General features: G+C 32.0%; 1 protein-coding gene across 1 annotated transcript; it reads right to left on the reverse strand.

Annotated features, from left to right (window-relative positions):
* Positions 1-424: 424 nt before the first annotated feature.
* LOC25492621 (linoleate 13S-lipoxygenase 2-1, chloroplastic) lies at positions 425-8697 on the reverse strand. The gene is made up of 8 exons (XM_013600788.3): positions 8255-8697; positions 4964-5235; positions 3195-3432; positions 2761-3081; positions 2399-2484; positions 2166-2276; positions 1720-2021; positions 425-1592 (listed from the first exon to the last, which is right to left on the reverse strand). The coding sequence occupies exons 1-8, from the start codon at positions 8613-8615 to the stop codon at positions 563-565; spliced, it is 2721 nt and encodes a 906-aa protein (XP_013456242.1). The 5' UTR covers positions 8616-8697; the 3' UTR covers positions 425-562.
* Positions 8698-17409: the final 8712 nt, after the last annotated feature.

Below are 17409 nucleotides of genomic sequence, written 5' to 3' on the forward strand. Positions count from 1 at the left end.
AATTTCTATTAGAAAGTTTTTGAATCAATTTGCAGTAAGGATGACAGAAACACCCCCAGACCTCAGTAGTGATATTCTTTCTTTAAGATTTTGTTAATGATTGATAATAAAAAAATGGAATCAATGATTAACCATTTTTTCATGGTTTCTCATTTCATTCCATTATTTCATGGAATATGAGTTAGAGAGTGTCTTGCTAGTATAGTGTAATGAAGGCTAAATGGACACTCCTTAGAGATGTAATTAGGGCCGGTCCAATAACTTTTATTTTTAGGTGAGTTCTAAAACAAATTTTAATATACGGAGCCTTTTTAGTTGATATATGAGATCTTTTTATTTATAAAATCTAATGAAAAATATTTTTTTTATTGGGGGACCTAAAACGAGGACTTTAGTGACCTTACTCTTGAACCGCCCTTGGATGTAATCAAGTTGGATTGGATATAATTTTTGCCTTACCATCTCTAATATATTTGGTTGTACACCAAAAATTTATTTAACATTATAGTGAGCTCAAAATACAACATTCAAATTGAGCACATATTCATCCACAACATGTGTCTCAAATAGAGACACTATATGGAACACCTTTTCCTGTTACACCAGGCTCTGATGTTGGCTTCAAAAGCTCATAAGGCAAAATTCCAGCACCATTTCTATTCCTGAAATTCATATTAGCATTCCTCTCATCTACTATACCTTCAAGCTCCATCAACCTCCCTTTAAACTTTTCAAAAGCAGCTTTAATCATTGGTTCCTCTTGCCATGCCGGTTCAATCGTTTCTCCAAGATATTCCTCATCCGGCGAATGACTTGACAAAATATCCAACACGGTCATCACCGTCATTGCTTGAATTTGTGAAGGGAAACACTTCAACAATGTCACTTCTGGTTTCTCGAAGAAAAGTTCCCATTCGCTGTCTGAAGGGTCTTCTGTAGGCATGTTGTTTCGCGCAATGGCCGGTCTATTAGGAAAATATCCAGCATAAGTATACTGACCAAAATTCACCGCAGCATGATGCCCCGATGTAATCCAAACAATGGTCGTCACTATTTCAACAAGATCATCGTTTGTTTTCAAATTAGGCCACCATGGTTCGTCTTTTTTGTCGCCGTGACCAACATTTATAATCTCATCCCACCATGCTTGTAATTCTTTATCCGACTCAACATTTCTCGACTCATTGTTGTAGTAATGGTTAACATAATCAGTGACCCAAGATTTGATCGTATCCCAAAGAACAAGACCATCATTTGCATAAGGGTAATCTTCTATTGCTAGTTTTAGGCCATGTGGGGCATTTGGATCTTTTTCTGCTAGTCCTCTATGGATGAGGTCATTTGGAAGGGCTTGCAAGTCAAATTGCCAATGCTTATCATAGGCTATTGAACTTACCAAGAGAGAGAGTTGTTTAGGAGTGAAACTACTCTCAATTATTCCATCTGCATTTATAAGTGCTTCGCGTGCAAGTGCATTGATTTCCATTGTGTATCGAAAATGTGGAAGTAATAGTTTGTAGATTGGATGCATTGCACTTAGTTGTCTGTTTGTTGCTATGATGTAAGGCTCTGTGGCACAATGAGTTCTCAACCTGAACAAAAGTGAAAATCAATTAAGGATTAGAAGAACATGATTTTATTTTTTTTGACTTGGAAAGATATATCATTAGAATACGTCTAGTATCGAATCGAAAGCCAAGACGGTTTATTCTTTCGTACCAGTGACTAACAAGTTGATGGTAGCCAGAGTCATGAGCAAGGACATGAGCTTTGGCAAGCCTCCAAAGCCAAACACCAGTTGAATGCCAAGCAGGTGTGAAGACTTCCCTCCATTCTGGCTTTCCGCCAATTGGCGGCCTAGCTAGCTCGATCGCCACCGGTCTCAATGTGCTATCTTCATTCAGAAAGAACAACGTCCTTGATCCATACAATGTTGTGCCTTCGAGTTTTCTAACTTCCTCGACCAACGGCAAGAAAAAATCGTAGTAGTCTAGGATGAACAACTTCTTCTGTTTTATCGCCTGTATTGAATTGTTTCAATTGCAAAAGATTAGTAACAAAAAATAACACTAAGTAAAAATATAGCTAGTACCATTAAATAAAGGGAAATGTTAACCAGTGTCTCAGGCGCACTCGTTAGCATGACCCTTAAATAAAAAGCATACCTCTTCAACGGTAGCATATCCTCTGATTTGTTGCTCAATCATTTCAGTGGTTATTGCAGATTCAGCAGGACCATAAATTTTAGGGTCAAGTTTGCTTTTCAATGGCCATTCCTACATGAAACAAAAAAAATTGTTACTAATTCTCAATTGCTATCATCTTTAGTATATTTTCAAATAAAATTGGATTTTATATAAATAAATAAATAAAAATGTAACACAGGCTAGTAGTATACCGTGACCAATTGGATGCAACAAGGATTAAGACCTGCTATAGTCTGTCTTCCAAATTCTTCATCCCTAAACCAAAAGAATCTGTCCTCTGCCATATTCAAATCACCTCCCATTGATGAGTAAATTCAAATAAAAATTATCATAAGCTATGAAATTAACGAGCAATATTAGATGTAAAAGTTAGTTACGCTAGTAAGTTACGTTTACATCGAATATAACGTAACACTAGTTAGTTACATCTAATAAACGTAAAGAATTTTGTATATGAAATCAATGATCGGGGTTCAAACCTTTGTTAAAAAGAAAATATTAACGTACCAACTAATATACTAATCTTTGTATGTAATAAAAAAAAAATTCTTACTGTCCATTGTGGCGGGAGTCTCGAAACGGAGAATGTCATTCCTAGCCTCGTTGACAAGCCTGACCAACCTTGGCAACACAGACGCAAGAAACCCTTTTTCAGCTTGAGGAGGCAAGTTAAATCCTTCATTGAAAAGGTCATCTATGGCTGAGAAAAGAGGGAATCCAAGATTCTTGTCAATTACAGCTGTTTTCACGACCGGTAAAAGCGCATGGAAAGCCGATTGTAAGGTATTTGCTGAAAACGAGAGTTGCTTTAATTCTGAGAAGGATTCGTCCCTCGGAACATAGACATTGTTACTTCTTTTCTCAGACAACGGATCTGTTCATGCAACCGAGTTAAATTATTAATGTTAACACAATTTTCTTTTAACGAGAGTTTTAATACAGCTGCATTTTTAGGCTGCTAACTCTTAGGTATAGTGTTAGGCCTACCTGTATCACAACGAGGTCTTCCGGTTCTACAACGCCTAGGATATGGATGTTCTTTGCCACCAAGAACAGGTCGCTTGAGTTCGGGATCGCTGTCTGGATCACCGAGGTCATTATACACATCGTAATCGTATATTCGATCAAAGCTCTTGCGTTCGCCTTGTCCATTGCCTCGTAAAGTTTTCAGTTCCTCTTCTCTTAACCTTATCAATCCTTCTGGTGTTTCAGATGGTAAATATGACTGTTCAAAAGAGAAGAATTGATTAGGCAGTGCAAAACATGCATACAAATCAACATGTACACTCAGAATTTAAATTGTACGTAAAATTGATAACATTTAACAAAAATTGGTCTTCATTGAGAACATGCATTTGTGACACTACAAAATTGGTATCTTGCTCTTAATTGTGATAATATAAATATTTAAATATGTTTTAGACCAATTAAATAAGTACATGGCATTGATAGGATAATATTTATGATCAATAAAAATGTGACAACGTTTCTCATATTAATTGACTTGATATCAACCAAAATCATTTGTTTGATTTTCATTCTGTTGATGAATAAATAAGAATTTGTCCAATAAAAATACTTAAGTTTTTTTTTCCTTCTTGTTAATCTTTCAATTCTCTAAGAAAAGAATTGGTAAAAAGATAAGTAAAATTACCTCAAGTTTTCTAATTTGTAAAAGTATATTTTAGAAGAAGTGACAATTGTATAATAATTTTATGACAAATTTTTAGAAAAGTCTTTTTTTACTTTTATTGTACTTTTATTCTCTATCTATTGTTTTAGTTTTCATATCAATTTTTAATTTTTTTTTTTATATATCTTTACTTGTTCCTCCGTAAATTATTTCAATAATAATTGAAATAACATGTCACGTTTTAAACAGTCCTAGGCTTAGAAATTTATGTGATATGCGACAACACACACTACTTTTTCTTCTTACGAGACCCGACCACTTGTACTACACTGTTTTTTTTTTTTTTTTCCTTTGACAGGACCACTTGTACTACTCTACTTTTTTTTTTTTGACAGGACCAATTATACTAAATTTTATTTCCTAAAAAGAAATGGACAATGAAAAATTATTATTAATAATAATGATACCAAAAACCCATAAAATAACCAATGATTCATAAGAAAACTGTATGGCTATTAATTTATAGTTTTATACGGCTCTTCAAAATTTGATCAAACTAATGCTAAAGATTCCCCAAAATAAAATTTCACAAAAACTAAAGTTGATCACATGCTTCAACTGTTTCATACCAAAAAAAAATGTTCATAAAGAAATAGATTTCTCAACAAGAGTGTTTAATTAAGAGACTTAAAAAAGTAGGGCTTGAGAATACAAAACAAATTTCGACCAAGTTTATATCTCTAGACAAACATTAACACTTATGGATTTCAATTAGTCAAAAGAAGAAAAAAAAAAAAACTAAAGGATTAGAGTGTTCTATAAGTTTTTAATCAGTTTTTAATCAATAAGCCAATTTGAATAATTTGATCAAATAACTAATTAATTTTAGTTTAATATGAGTTTGTTTTTAATGATATATATTTTTAAATATATTTGTCATGTTTTTACCTTTTATAATCAGTACAAATTGAATTCGGTATCTTAAAATTTAAAACACTTAGTCAATATGCATCAACCACTTGCGTTAGACATTTGATGTGGACATAATTTTTTTAATGAAATATTGTTCTAATTTAATTTCTATAAAGTAATATATACTATGGAGTTGGGATAATGATGAAACCTTGTTGGAAAAAATAACCCTCTTATCATCAGGGTTGTCATGCTTGGAATGAACCCATGATTCACAAGAAAAATTCACAGGACCAGTGAGAAAGCCATCAAGAACAATGTTCTTTATAAACATTTCCCTTCTATGCTCATTTTCCACAAGAACTGCACCAATATCTCCAAAACTTTGTGGTACTTCAAATTCAGCTTCATATTTAATCTCTTCCACTGATCTATGCGTTTGGTGGACGTAACCTTTGATTCTTTCCTTCTCCAATTTTGTCTCTTTTTGAACCAAAAACAAGGGAAAAATACAAGTAATTAAGGTCAATTAATTTTGTTTTTGTTTGGTACATAATTAACGTCAATTTTAGCATATATTGGTCCCCTAGAAAAACAACGTTCTGCTAAATTTCTTACTTCTACCAGATAAGGCATATGAGGTTAATATTACTTAACAAACAAAATATTATTATTCTCTCAAAAAAAAAAAATATTATTATCACGACTCTAAGTATAAGATGTGACAAGAGGCCACGAATAATTATAATCTGACAAAACTTATTTGTCAACAATCATTTATCAAATCAAAACACAATAAAGGTGAACTTACTAATTTAAGAAAATAAAGGTACTACATACGTTGAGCGTCATTTTATTCATATACTCTCTCTCCATCTCAAATTATAAGAAGAAAAAAAAAAATCACATTTATTAAAAAACTAAAACATGGTAGTTCATAATATAATTTTCTGTGTTATCTTTGAAATAAATTTTATAGAAAAAAAGAATAAAAAATTGATTATAGAGAAAATGAAAAGAAGAGTAATAAATTAAATGCAGTTTGCATTTAATTTCTCTTTAAAAAAGATAATTTTATAAAATAAAAATGCTATTTGTCCCAATATAATAGTTCACCACGAGAGTGTTAAAGTAAGTGAAGCATAAATCCACTTTGTATTCCATCCACTCATTTATTATAACAATTGCTAATTTGACGGTGATAGGCTATTCATGTTAAATTCTGGACAAAATGCTTCGTTAGAAAATAGCACGACTCTTTTTTGAAATAACATAAATATAATAAAAGTTTGTCTTTTTTTACTTAAAATAAGTTTTTTTTCTAAAGATTTGGGACGAGGCAGTATTAAGTAATGAAAAAATAGATGTTGAAATTATATTAATGAGATGATTTATAGATTCTTCATCTCAAAATTTTGGATTAAGATGTGATATTCAATTACATTTATGCAAGGTTTTGCAACTCGAGAGTTTACCTCAACTCGTTTTACCTAGGTAAACTCGACTCGAGAACTCATACGAGTTTATCTAAAATTAAAATAATATAAAATTTATTATATGCATGACATATATAGCTAATATAATATTGTAAATAGGTCAATAGTGCAAAATATGACTTAATTACAACGACAAATTATACCAAACTACCATAATAAAACGTTATGCTCAACTTAACATCAAAATACCAAAATTAACGCACAAAATCATAAGTTTCATAAGTCTCTTAAGTTTAAATCATCCATAAAACCATCCAAAAAAACAAGTTTCACAAGTTCCTAAAGTTGTTAATAAAACTATCTAAAAAACAAACTAGTTAATTTCTTCAAAAGGTCAACAAACACCACCACCGCAACCCTAACCGGCATTGCAATCTCCGGCGTCGAAATCTAAGTTTCCACCGTCGAAATCGCAACCCTAATTGGTATGTACTCCCATGTTCGTGGTTTGAGAACTCAGAGAAGAAAGAAAAAGAAACATTTCATTTTAGGAACAAAGTGTTATTGTAAAGGTAACAATTCAGTAAATGTTTCAGTCTTTGGGCTAGTAGAAAAGAAATTGGGTTTTGAAAAAAATGGACCCAAAAAAAGGGCCAATTTTTTTATATATTTTTTTTATAGATGTAAATTCGTAAAACTCGGTAAACTCGGTCGAGTTTACACGAGTTTACCAAGTGTTAACTTGGTCAAACTCGGCAAACCTTCCCATTTTACCAAAAACCGAATTTACTTCCGAGTTAACACGATTTTGGTACCTAAACACGTAAACTCGGAGAGTTAACACTCGATTTGCGAAACATTCTATTGCTAAAAGTTACACTTGATTCTAGTATACACCAAAATCTATTGTTCAATATTCTTATTGTAGTAGAATTGTTCCTATTATACTGAGATTTAACCATTTTTTTAATTAATAATTTAAAACTATACCTATATATAAATGTGATACATAGTCTTATGGTGTTGTTTCTTCATTTTTTCCTTTATTTTAATTTATTAATTAAATAATAGTTAAAATTATTTATTACCCTTTTAAAAAAATAATTGTACTTAATCCGGTGCAATGTCCTAAAATATGATGGGTCATAAGGGGATCCAAATATCATCATATTTACCAAAAAAAAAAAAAAACACTTGATTCTAGTATACACCAAAGCTGATATCTTTTTCTGTATGCAATTAAATGCAATAGAAAAGTGGATAGATGAGCACAATAGTGGCCGTCTTTTCTCTAGTAATTAAATAACAATATAATTATCTAAAATAAATATAACAAACCAACTATATATTTGGTGAGTGTTTGGATTGAAGGAGAGTTTGATTAATAAATGATTTTGACGAACTAACTATATATTTGGTGAGTGTTTGGATTAATAAATGATTTTGACGAAAACTACATTGAAGGGTTTCTTTGTTATATTTTTTCACATCATTTCTTTATAAAAGAATCATTTTTAGTTCTTTCCGACACTGTTTGTAACATAATAAAGAAAATTAAAGAAAAATCCTCTCAAATTTATTTTTTTTATTTTTAAAATGGATCAAATGAGAACCTATTTTTAGTACGTGTTTGGTTTAGCGTTGTAGCCTCTATATCCATGTTTGTAGTGGCATTTTTGTAAAAAAAAATTGTAATCAACGTGAAAGTAACAATTGTTAGCTTCGTTTCAACACACGTTGGCGGTATGTGACCACACAAACACACACATGCAATTAGTAGCTTAGCTGAAAAATCATTTTCAATAATTGATTTTTGTAAAATAAATATTTAAATTTTGATGAACAAAACAAAATAGCTTTAACTTGTTTTTAAAAAATCTCAAAAATTAATTTCAAAATTATTGAATATCAAAATTATTTTCAAATCATCCGTAACAAACCGGCCTTGCCTTATTGCTTTAGGAAAAATAATCACAATATGATATTAAATTTGTTTACTTTCAATTAAAATTATGTCTTTTTTCATAATCGTCTGATCTTGATTAGACAATCATAGAGTGACTTACCGGGATCCAGCTCGGAGCTAACAAACTCCAAGAGAATTGATTTACCCAACAAATCTGTTATGTCATCAAGCCCTCTTTCTAGAGCCATTTCTGAGAAAAGCCCTCCAACTGTTGGTTGAACAGTTACTATGGCTTTTACTTTTAATGATGTTTGTTCTATAAGTTCTTCATCACTCACAGCCACAGCTTTTATTTTGCTACACTCATTCCTCTTAAACAACCTCCTTTGTTTCTTTTGGTTTGTGAACAAAGGCCTTGACGATCCAACATGAAAACATGTTTGGTTACTTCCAATACCATGGAGACATGGGTTGTTCAAGATGAGACAATTTGGCTTTAAACTAATTTGTTGCATGAGCATGTTTCTTGCTTCTATATTTTAAGATAATGCACTAAGATTTATACTATAAATAATAATTGAGGAATGAGAAGAGGGAGAGAAGTTATGGTTATGGGATGGAACGTACATTGTTTGCAGTCAGATATATTTATACTATCAAAATAGGTATAAAAATTTATATTTTCATTTATAAATATATAAAATAAGTATAACAACATTTTTCACGTTTATAATACTAGAAATATACTTCCTCTGTCACATATTGGGCCCTTTGTTTTAGATTTTAAAAAAATGGATTTTTCTTTGCATTTTTAAAAAAATGGATTTTTTTGAAATTTATTCAAAAATAGTAAAAGTTATTTTAAACTCATTTGATATTAGTTAAAACCGAGATTTTGACATTCACTAACTTAAATATTCATTGTTCGAGATTTTACATAGTAAAAATCACATATTTTCTCAAAATGACATCTTTCAAAATTTTAGTATTCATGTTGCAATGTGACTCAAAAATTGAGTTTGGATAAAGTGAAGAATCGTGACACGATTCTTATGGCTTGTCACGATCATAGAGGCAGAATGGTTGTTATCCTGGTGTAAAATTGTGACACGATTTTGTGCAATCGTGACACGATATTTAGCATGCTTGACACGTTTTCAGGATAAGGTTGGTCGTACATTGGGTCGTACGCTTCAATCGTGACATGATTTTGCCAATCGTGACACGATATTGACAGTTGTTGGGTACTATTTAAGTGTTTCTGTTCAGATTTTTTATGAGAACTTCAAGAGAGAAAAACTTGGGAAATCAAAGGAGGTAACTTTAAGGTTGACGGTCTTTGATTAGAGTTCTCTTGGGTTGGGAAACATTTGTAAACACCTTGGGTGAGTGAAAATCATTGAGAGTCTTGTTCTTTGGTGAGATTGGAAAAATGGGTAGAAATTAGATTTGTTCTTTGTGAGCTTGTTGAAGCTAATTTCTTGTAACTCATTTGTATCTCTTTGTAAGAACTAATTGATAGTGGATTGGAGAGATAAATCTATCCAGGTCCAGCCCTGAGGGGGTGCAAACAGCTCAACAGAGCTGGGCCTCCCTCAGTCATGGGCCTCAATTTTTTTTTTAATACCCACTAGTACTACTGCCCTCCAATTTTTTTTTTTAATACCCCCAGCCATTTTCTGTCCCCTTGTTTTAGCCTTTTAGGCCTATTAGAATTAGATCCTCTTGCTTTTGGTGTTAGGTGGGGGTTCCTCATGTATACGGTAGTCATTTTCACCTTTGGGTGTACCGCCACCTTATATTTATCTTTTAAAAAATATAAATAGATCATTGCTTTTTTTAAAGCAGAAAACTTAGGTACAATTCTTTAGGTGCTTTTCGTATGGTTCTTAACTAAATTCACCATGATTTCCTCAAATTCATAATTTTCTCAAAGTTTGTTATATCCAAAAAAAAAAATGTATTTTTAGTTAAGAACTATACGAAAAGCACCTAAGGAATTGTACCTAAGTTTTCTCCACGTTTTGTTTTTATCACTAGCCTCTTTTCATTCCCAGAGTCGAGCCTCCGAATTCTTAGGGACGGCCCTGAATCTATCCCCCAGAGTAGGTCAAGTTGGACCGAACTGGGTAAACATTTCTTGGTGTGTTTGTTTCTCTTCTCACTTTATCGTTTGCTTATGGTTTTGAGTTTTTTTTCACTTAGATTAGTAGATTAGATCTAGGTGTCTACTTTCTTGTTGTTGGTTGTGATTATTTTGATATTGGTTACTACTTTCCTTTGCTCACACATCTTTGTTTTCATCAGTGTGATTTTGAGTTCGAATTCACAACAATTCAAAAAAAAATTATAACCAAATGATGAAATACTTAGAATGACATTTTAAGTTAAGCTATTCAAACAAATTTTTCATTTGAAACTTTCCTTAAAAATTTCTTTATTAAAAAAACTATAACAAAAATATATTACACTCCAAAAATCTATTTTAGAAAAACTATAACAAACGGACCCATTATTAGAACCTCAGAAAAAATTGCGGGTATCATATAAGAACATTAGTAGTAATTTGTCAAAAATACTTTGACATATTTACTCATCCCTACAATTATTGATATGGTAAGAAAGAAACATAATATGTGTTTTCAAAAGTATATGTTTTCAAAAGTACTTTAAATAGAAGTATTTTTTGTAAAGAAATCATTAATGCATGTTGACCTATATAATTTGATGGGACACTTATGAATTTGGGATTAATACCATAAAGTGTGTTGAGATAAATATGTTAGAAAATGTGCTGTTAGACGGCCTTCTTCATTTAGATTTTCACTACGTATTTAAATTGTTCCAATTTATAATTAGGGCAAATGAGAATGATGAATATCTTGCTATGAAATTCGCAACTATTTGATGAGAGTGCATTTAAATATTCGAACACTTTTTTTTTAACATTCTTTTTAACATTTACTTTTTATTGAGTTAAACTCATGTGGATCTCACACTTTGAAAATGGATCCTAGATAAAGTAGGATTCAAATAGGTTTCACTCGATAAGAGAGTGCGTATTAGTTTTATATGGATTTTTATGCTAGACAAGCTAACACTCTCTCCGGTCACATTTATAAACAACTTTTACTTTTTCAGATTCATTAAATAAGTGACGTATCTAGAAAAACAAAAGTTGTTTATAAATGTGATCGGAGAGAGTATATTTTTAGGGAAATGCTAACAAGTGCCCTAAGGATTAAGGCATTTGTTAAGAAGTTTAAAGAGGAAATTTTGTCTTGAAAATGATGTATTAAGCACATTGAAAGTTTAAAAAGTAACCTTTTCTGCATGAAATTTGTAAATTACTTCTATTTTTGAATCCTTAACTTATACCCTAAAGACATTGCTAATGGCACTGGTTAGCAAGACCCATATTTTTATAGGATATTCCAAAAATTGTCACATTTTGATTGTTAAAATACAACTCCTTATATTACTATCCAATACATCAAACACACACCTAAATAAAAATCAAAATAAGATTAGTTGAATCATTCTTCCGGACGCTAATCATTGTGTATGCGGTTGTGGTGTGGAGGAAACGATAGAGCATATGTTCTGGCATTGTTATCATTTTGGCATAATTTGGTCTCTCATTAGGAAATGGATTACTGTAAGCTCCGTTGATCCGTTTTGCTTATCGGATCAGTTTTTGCAATTTGGTCAGCTAGGTGGTTTTTCAAGAGGATTGTTGTCATTTTTGCATCTTATCAGGTTTTCCTTGGTTTGGGTAATATGGAAAGAAATGATGAATAATAGGATTTTTAATGATAAGGAAGATTAAATGCATAAATTGTTAGACAAAATTAAGCTCCTTTTATTTGTATGGTTGAAAGCAAGAAATGTTTCTTTTGTTTTTAATTATCACAACCGGTGGCTTAATTCATTGTCGTGGGTTTTAACCTTGTAGTTTCTTTCTTACTTTGTTTTTGGTTCTCTGATGTACTGATGTAAACTATTTGCGCAATACTCTGGTACTCCTTGTGGTCTGCAATTTGCTTTTTTTATGTTAATATATTCCATTTTGACTTGTTATAGAAAAGATTATTTGGACATCGGATTAGAGTGACTTAATGTCACTAAATCAAATCAAATAATACTACAAGTAACTTTGAGTGCATAGAGTTTTTTTTTTTTTTTTTTTTTAATCGTTATATTTTTTACTACTTTATCATAAAAACTAGTGGATGTCTTCTAGCAAATCTCATATATATAATTTGACATTAAAAAAATATTAAAAATACTTGGGGCAAATGTTTCACTTTAACAAATAAATTCCATAGATCAATCTAGAATTTGAGTTAGATCTTAACGGGATGTGCCTGAAATAACTTCCACCACAGACTCTCAACCCTAAAGTTCTCTCATTTGTAAAAGAATTATGTCTCATACGTTTCATTATGTTGTAATGTGTATTTATACAATGATATTGCCTTGGACCTCAAGTATCTCTAACTTGGGCATCAAATATCCTGGACATAAAGTATCTTTAACTTGGTCCTCAATTATCTCTAAATAATATCTAATAATTTATACAATGAATATTTTATATTCTAATAATATCAAAAGTGGGACAAAATTATGATACTGAACTCACATCAAAGCATAATGAAACACATGAGACAAAATTCTTTTATGGTATCAGACTGAATTCTGCTCATTACCTAAACAGTATCGCTCATTCCTAAAGTAAAAGTCAAAAACACCCCTACGCATGTTAACTTGCGTAGCGTGAGTTAACATGCGCTAGTTATAAGGAGAACGTAACTTAAGTCACGCAGCGTGAGTTAAGTCCCGTAGCGCATGTTAACTTGCGTTGAGTACTATTTTCGTTCAAAACCTAGCAGACAACCACAAAGCTCCATTTTTCTTTCCCTCCACCTCCAAAAACCCCAAAAGTGCGAAATTTTGGGTAAAAATCTTCATTCCAAATCATTGCAAATCGTCAGGAAACAAGTTTCTACGCTCATCAAGCATCAAATAACAGGTAATGTACCGTCAAAACTTTTTCATTTTTGCTGGTTTTGCTGGTAGTTTTGTTTTTCAATTTAGTAGGCGTAGGGCTCAGCATGAGTTAACTCACGCTAATTGTAAGGGCAACGTGACTTAAGTTGCGTAGTTAGATAGCACTAGCGTGAGTTAACTCACGCTACTGACAGTAGCCCAAAATTTGAAATTTTGCGCCACTTTTTTTATTTGCTTTGCTTGCCGCACAAGTCACTTATTTATTTATTTTTATTTTTTTATTGAGTAGACATTGAGTGGCATGGTTGAAAATATGGCGGAGGATGGCGTTGAGCCGAAACCGGGCAAAAACAAAGCTTCCGGCGTAGGTTCCGGCGAAGGCAAGCCAACCAATGATGTGAAGTTTAAAGTGAAAATTCCTTTTCAAGTTGAATATCACATAGTTCACAACCAAGCAAAACCGGTACCTACCGGTAATTTTGAAGAGAAGCCTAAACCGGTACCTACCGGTGTTCGTGTTATTCAAGTAAACACCAGATCATTTTTTACAACAAATGAAAGATGGAAAGATCGAGAAGAATTACTTGGTTGTCCTCTACCACCTCCTTCTAAGGAATGGATGACTCACAAGATTGGTGTGGCGGAGCAATGGCTTTTTCAGTTTTTGGATAGACAAGCCATCTTCGATGAGCTCATGTCTAAGGAGCCGATGCCGCCAAAGAAACCAACAAATGAGCACAATCCTATTAATTTGGACACTCCGAAAAAGCCAAAGCAAGATATCGAAGTCATGGATGAAGATGAAGAATAGGCACTATCAATAGTCTAGTTAGATAGGTTATGACACTTTTGGGTCGGTCGGTGTTCGTCATATTTTTTTGTGGTATTACACCCCGACATATTTTTTGGTGGCCGGTTGTGTAATTTTGATATTTATGGCCAATATGTAACTAATATTATATAAATATATGAAATGAATTATTTTGGATCGTTTACGTGTCATTAAGTGTGTTTAAATTATTACTGGTAATTACCGGCGAATTTGTGAAATTTGGACCGTTTGGATCGTTTATGCTTGATTACGTGATTGTGAGAAAAATGAGGTTTTTGAGTAATTTGGATCGATTACGCCGTATTATCCGATAATCTTGTTAAACTGGCGTAATTCAGTTAAGTTATGAATGTGGCGTGATTACGGGTCATTCTACACTTTTCAAGTTTCAGTTCTGTTACTGCACTGCATTTATTGCAGTTTCTGTTGTCTGCTATGAACGTGAGTTAACTCACGCTAGTGCAAATGGCAACGTGAGTTAACTCACGTTTCACAATACACTAGCGCATGTTAACTTGTGCTAAACATTCAACAAATAACTCACAAATAACACTAGCGCATGTTAAGTCACGCTACTTATCTTAAGTTACATTATAATTTGCACTAGCGCATGTTAACATGCGTAGGGGCATTTCGGTCATTTACTTTGGGAATGAGCAAATCCATTTGGATAATGAGCAGAAATCTATGAGACCCTCTTGAAGATTCATTGGGCCACCCACCATTTATGTCTACGAACCAAGCCCAATAGCGCTAGTCGTGACAGAGTGTGTTAAGAGTCCCACATCGGATATGAGATGGTCTGACAACCGTTTTTTTATCATTGTGGAATTGAAAGGTTTAGACGAATCTTGAAAGGTTGGCACTCAAAGTAAGCACATAATAAAACATTAAAAGGGTCCCTAAAGAAAGCAGGAAAGGGGTGCTTCATTTCATCTCTGATAACAACTGTTATAGGGGAAAGAAGAATGAGCAAAGAAATGATCTTGCAAGCAGTGGCGGAGCCAGGAAATTTATAGAGCCTGGGCAAAATAAAATAATGATAAGTTTTACCTACGGAAAAAACCGTAGGTAAAGGTGGAAAACATGTCGTGACAGCCATTTGACACTGACAGATGGATTTAGCAACATAATTTTTTCCTATATTGACGGATTTTGGCCGTCACAAAAATTCAAATTTGTTGTAGCGATACAAAGAAAGTATGCGCAGTGGCGGATCCTGATTATATTTGATACGGGTGCCTAAACTGTATATAATATATATAGAACCGTTTCAATATATAACATGAAGTGGTAAGTAGGTAAAGTGGTTAGGTTGTTTTAATTTTAGTGTGGGGGAGCCGGTTCAAGTCCCTATTGGGACACAAAAATTGTTTTGTGGTTCCACATAGCGTAAAATTAATTTTGTAAAGTGAACTTGAGTAATTACTTTTAAACCCTTCATTCAGATAAGCAAAAAATTCCCCAAGTGGAGATGCATTTTCCTCCTCCCTCTTTGAAGTTGGTTCCTTTGGATTAAGTTTTTTTTTTTTTTAGCAAATAGATTAAGTTTCTTTTGTTATAAGTGCTTTTGCAATTCGTGTTTCTTTACTTTAAAACAATTCAAGTTATATTGGATTGGAAAGGGACATGTCAACTTAAAATCAAAATGAGTTTGTTGTTAATATTTTTCCATGAAGTACATGGCATGATGGTATCATATATCCAACAAACCGTAGACACTTTATCTTACTATTCATCATTTCCCAAAATCAAACTCGTCAATAAATAGTAGTATCAAAAACATAGAACAAAAAACAAAGATACCACAAGAAATTCATATAATATCTGAGTTATGGGTTAAGATGTTGCCATGAGTTTGGCAATTAACATAGAGAGAGTGGAAGCATGGGTCATATTAGGCGCACCCATGAAATAATAGGCAATTATTTTGTAACGTACAATGACAATGCATGCCAATTATAACATAAATACATAAGAGATGTGGGAGGATGAAATTGGAAAGATGTGACAAAAAATGGAGGACAAAATAATTTAAAAAGGATTTCGACAAACTTATATTTAAATAATGTCTATTTTTTTTATGCAACAAATCAATTATTTTAGACATTAAGGCTGAAACGGCATCTCACTTATTTTTACAGTTTTAGATTTTTAGTTCTTTATGGTATCACATCAAGTCTTGGATAGGTATCTATGGAGCAGATCCTCAAAATATAATGGATCATTTCTATCAATTCATACATTATTTAGGTTACTCAAATGCTCGACGGTCGTTTCTTCAATTGATTTGACTGCTTTGTGTGTGGCTCGTGTGGCATGAACGTAATAACAAGTTATTTAATAACATCGAAACACCTATTGATCAGCTTTTAGAAAAGGCAAAATTTCACTCCTTATGGTGGTTAAAAGCTCATAACACTGTTTTTGTTTAAGGTTATCAAAGGTGGTGGTCGGATCCCTTATTTTGTTTAGGTATCGGCTGACTCCCTTTCCTGTAAATTCTTTGTATGCCTGTTTGATTTCGGGGTGGCTTATTTGGTACACCTTGTACTAAGGAGTATTACGTCGCCGTTGTTAATATATCCCATTTTAATTTCTTCAAAAAAAATTATTTTAGGCATTAATTGTATAAAAAAAATCTTGTACCAAGAAATACACGAGGGATGCTAGCAACATGCCAATACACACTCTAACACATTTTTCAACAAACTCTTTTTGATTGTTAAAAATTCACATAGATCTAAACAAATCATGTGGGTCCCATATGAATTTGGTGGGTACCATATAAATTTTAATTAATCGAAGATAGTGTATTAAAAAGTATGTTTTAAAATATGTGTTGATAGCATCAATTATTTTTTATGCATGTCAATCAATTAATGTCTATTTTTTATGATGTAGGAGTATCTAAAAAATCTAGATTTGTGCTCGTTATCCACAAAAAATTATCCACGGAAAAAACAATTGGCACGAGGACAAACAGTCCAAATAATAACGATATATATATATATATATATATATATATATATATATATATATATATATATATATATATATATATGAATAATAACGCTATTTTCAGTTTGATTTGATTGGGTTTCACGTGGACGTACACTTACAAATGCAAAATACTACAGAAATCAATAATCAATAATGGTCCCTATTTTCCTACACCAAATGAATCAGACACGATCCTATATACTGCCAAAAAGTTATCATATAGATTTCGTCTATCACACTTATTAACGAAACTCGAATACAAAAAACATATTTATTATGTGAATGTTTTTTTGTTTTTTTATATTTTGTTTTTATAAATATGTTAACTTTTTATTTTTATAAATATGTTAAATTTTTATTTTAGTCTTTTAAATTTATTTTTTTCAACTTTAAGTTCTCAAAAAGTTTTTTATTTTTACTTTTGACCTCTTTTAAATTAAACTCATATGTAAAATTTATTTTTTTTTAAT

The sequence above is a fragment of the Medicago truncatula genome, chromosome 4 (genome assembly GCF_003473485.1).
Source record: "Medicago truncatula cultivar Jemalong A17 chromosome 4, MtrunA17r5.0-ANR, whole genome shotgun sequence".
NCBI classification, from domain to species: Eukaryota; Viridiplantae; Streptophyta; class Magnoliopsida; order Fabales; family Fabaceae; genus Medicago; species Medicago truncatula.

Bases quoted from the DNA above. Each gene is read 5' to 3' on its own strand.
- LOC25492621 (XM_013600788.3), bottom strand. From the start codon at position 8,615: ATGCTCATGCAACAAATTAGTTTAAAGCCAAATTGTCTCATCTTGAAC. The intron at 3,082-3,194 runs GTAGGCCTAACA...TTGCATGAACAG, and splicing joins AAGACCTCGTTGTGATACAG to ATCCGTTGTCTGAGAAAAGA. The intron at 2,277-2,398 runs GTATACTACTAG...TGTTTCATGTAG, and splicing joins GTTGCATCCAATTGGTCACG to GAATGGCCATTGAAAAGCAA.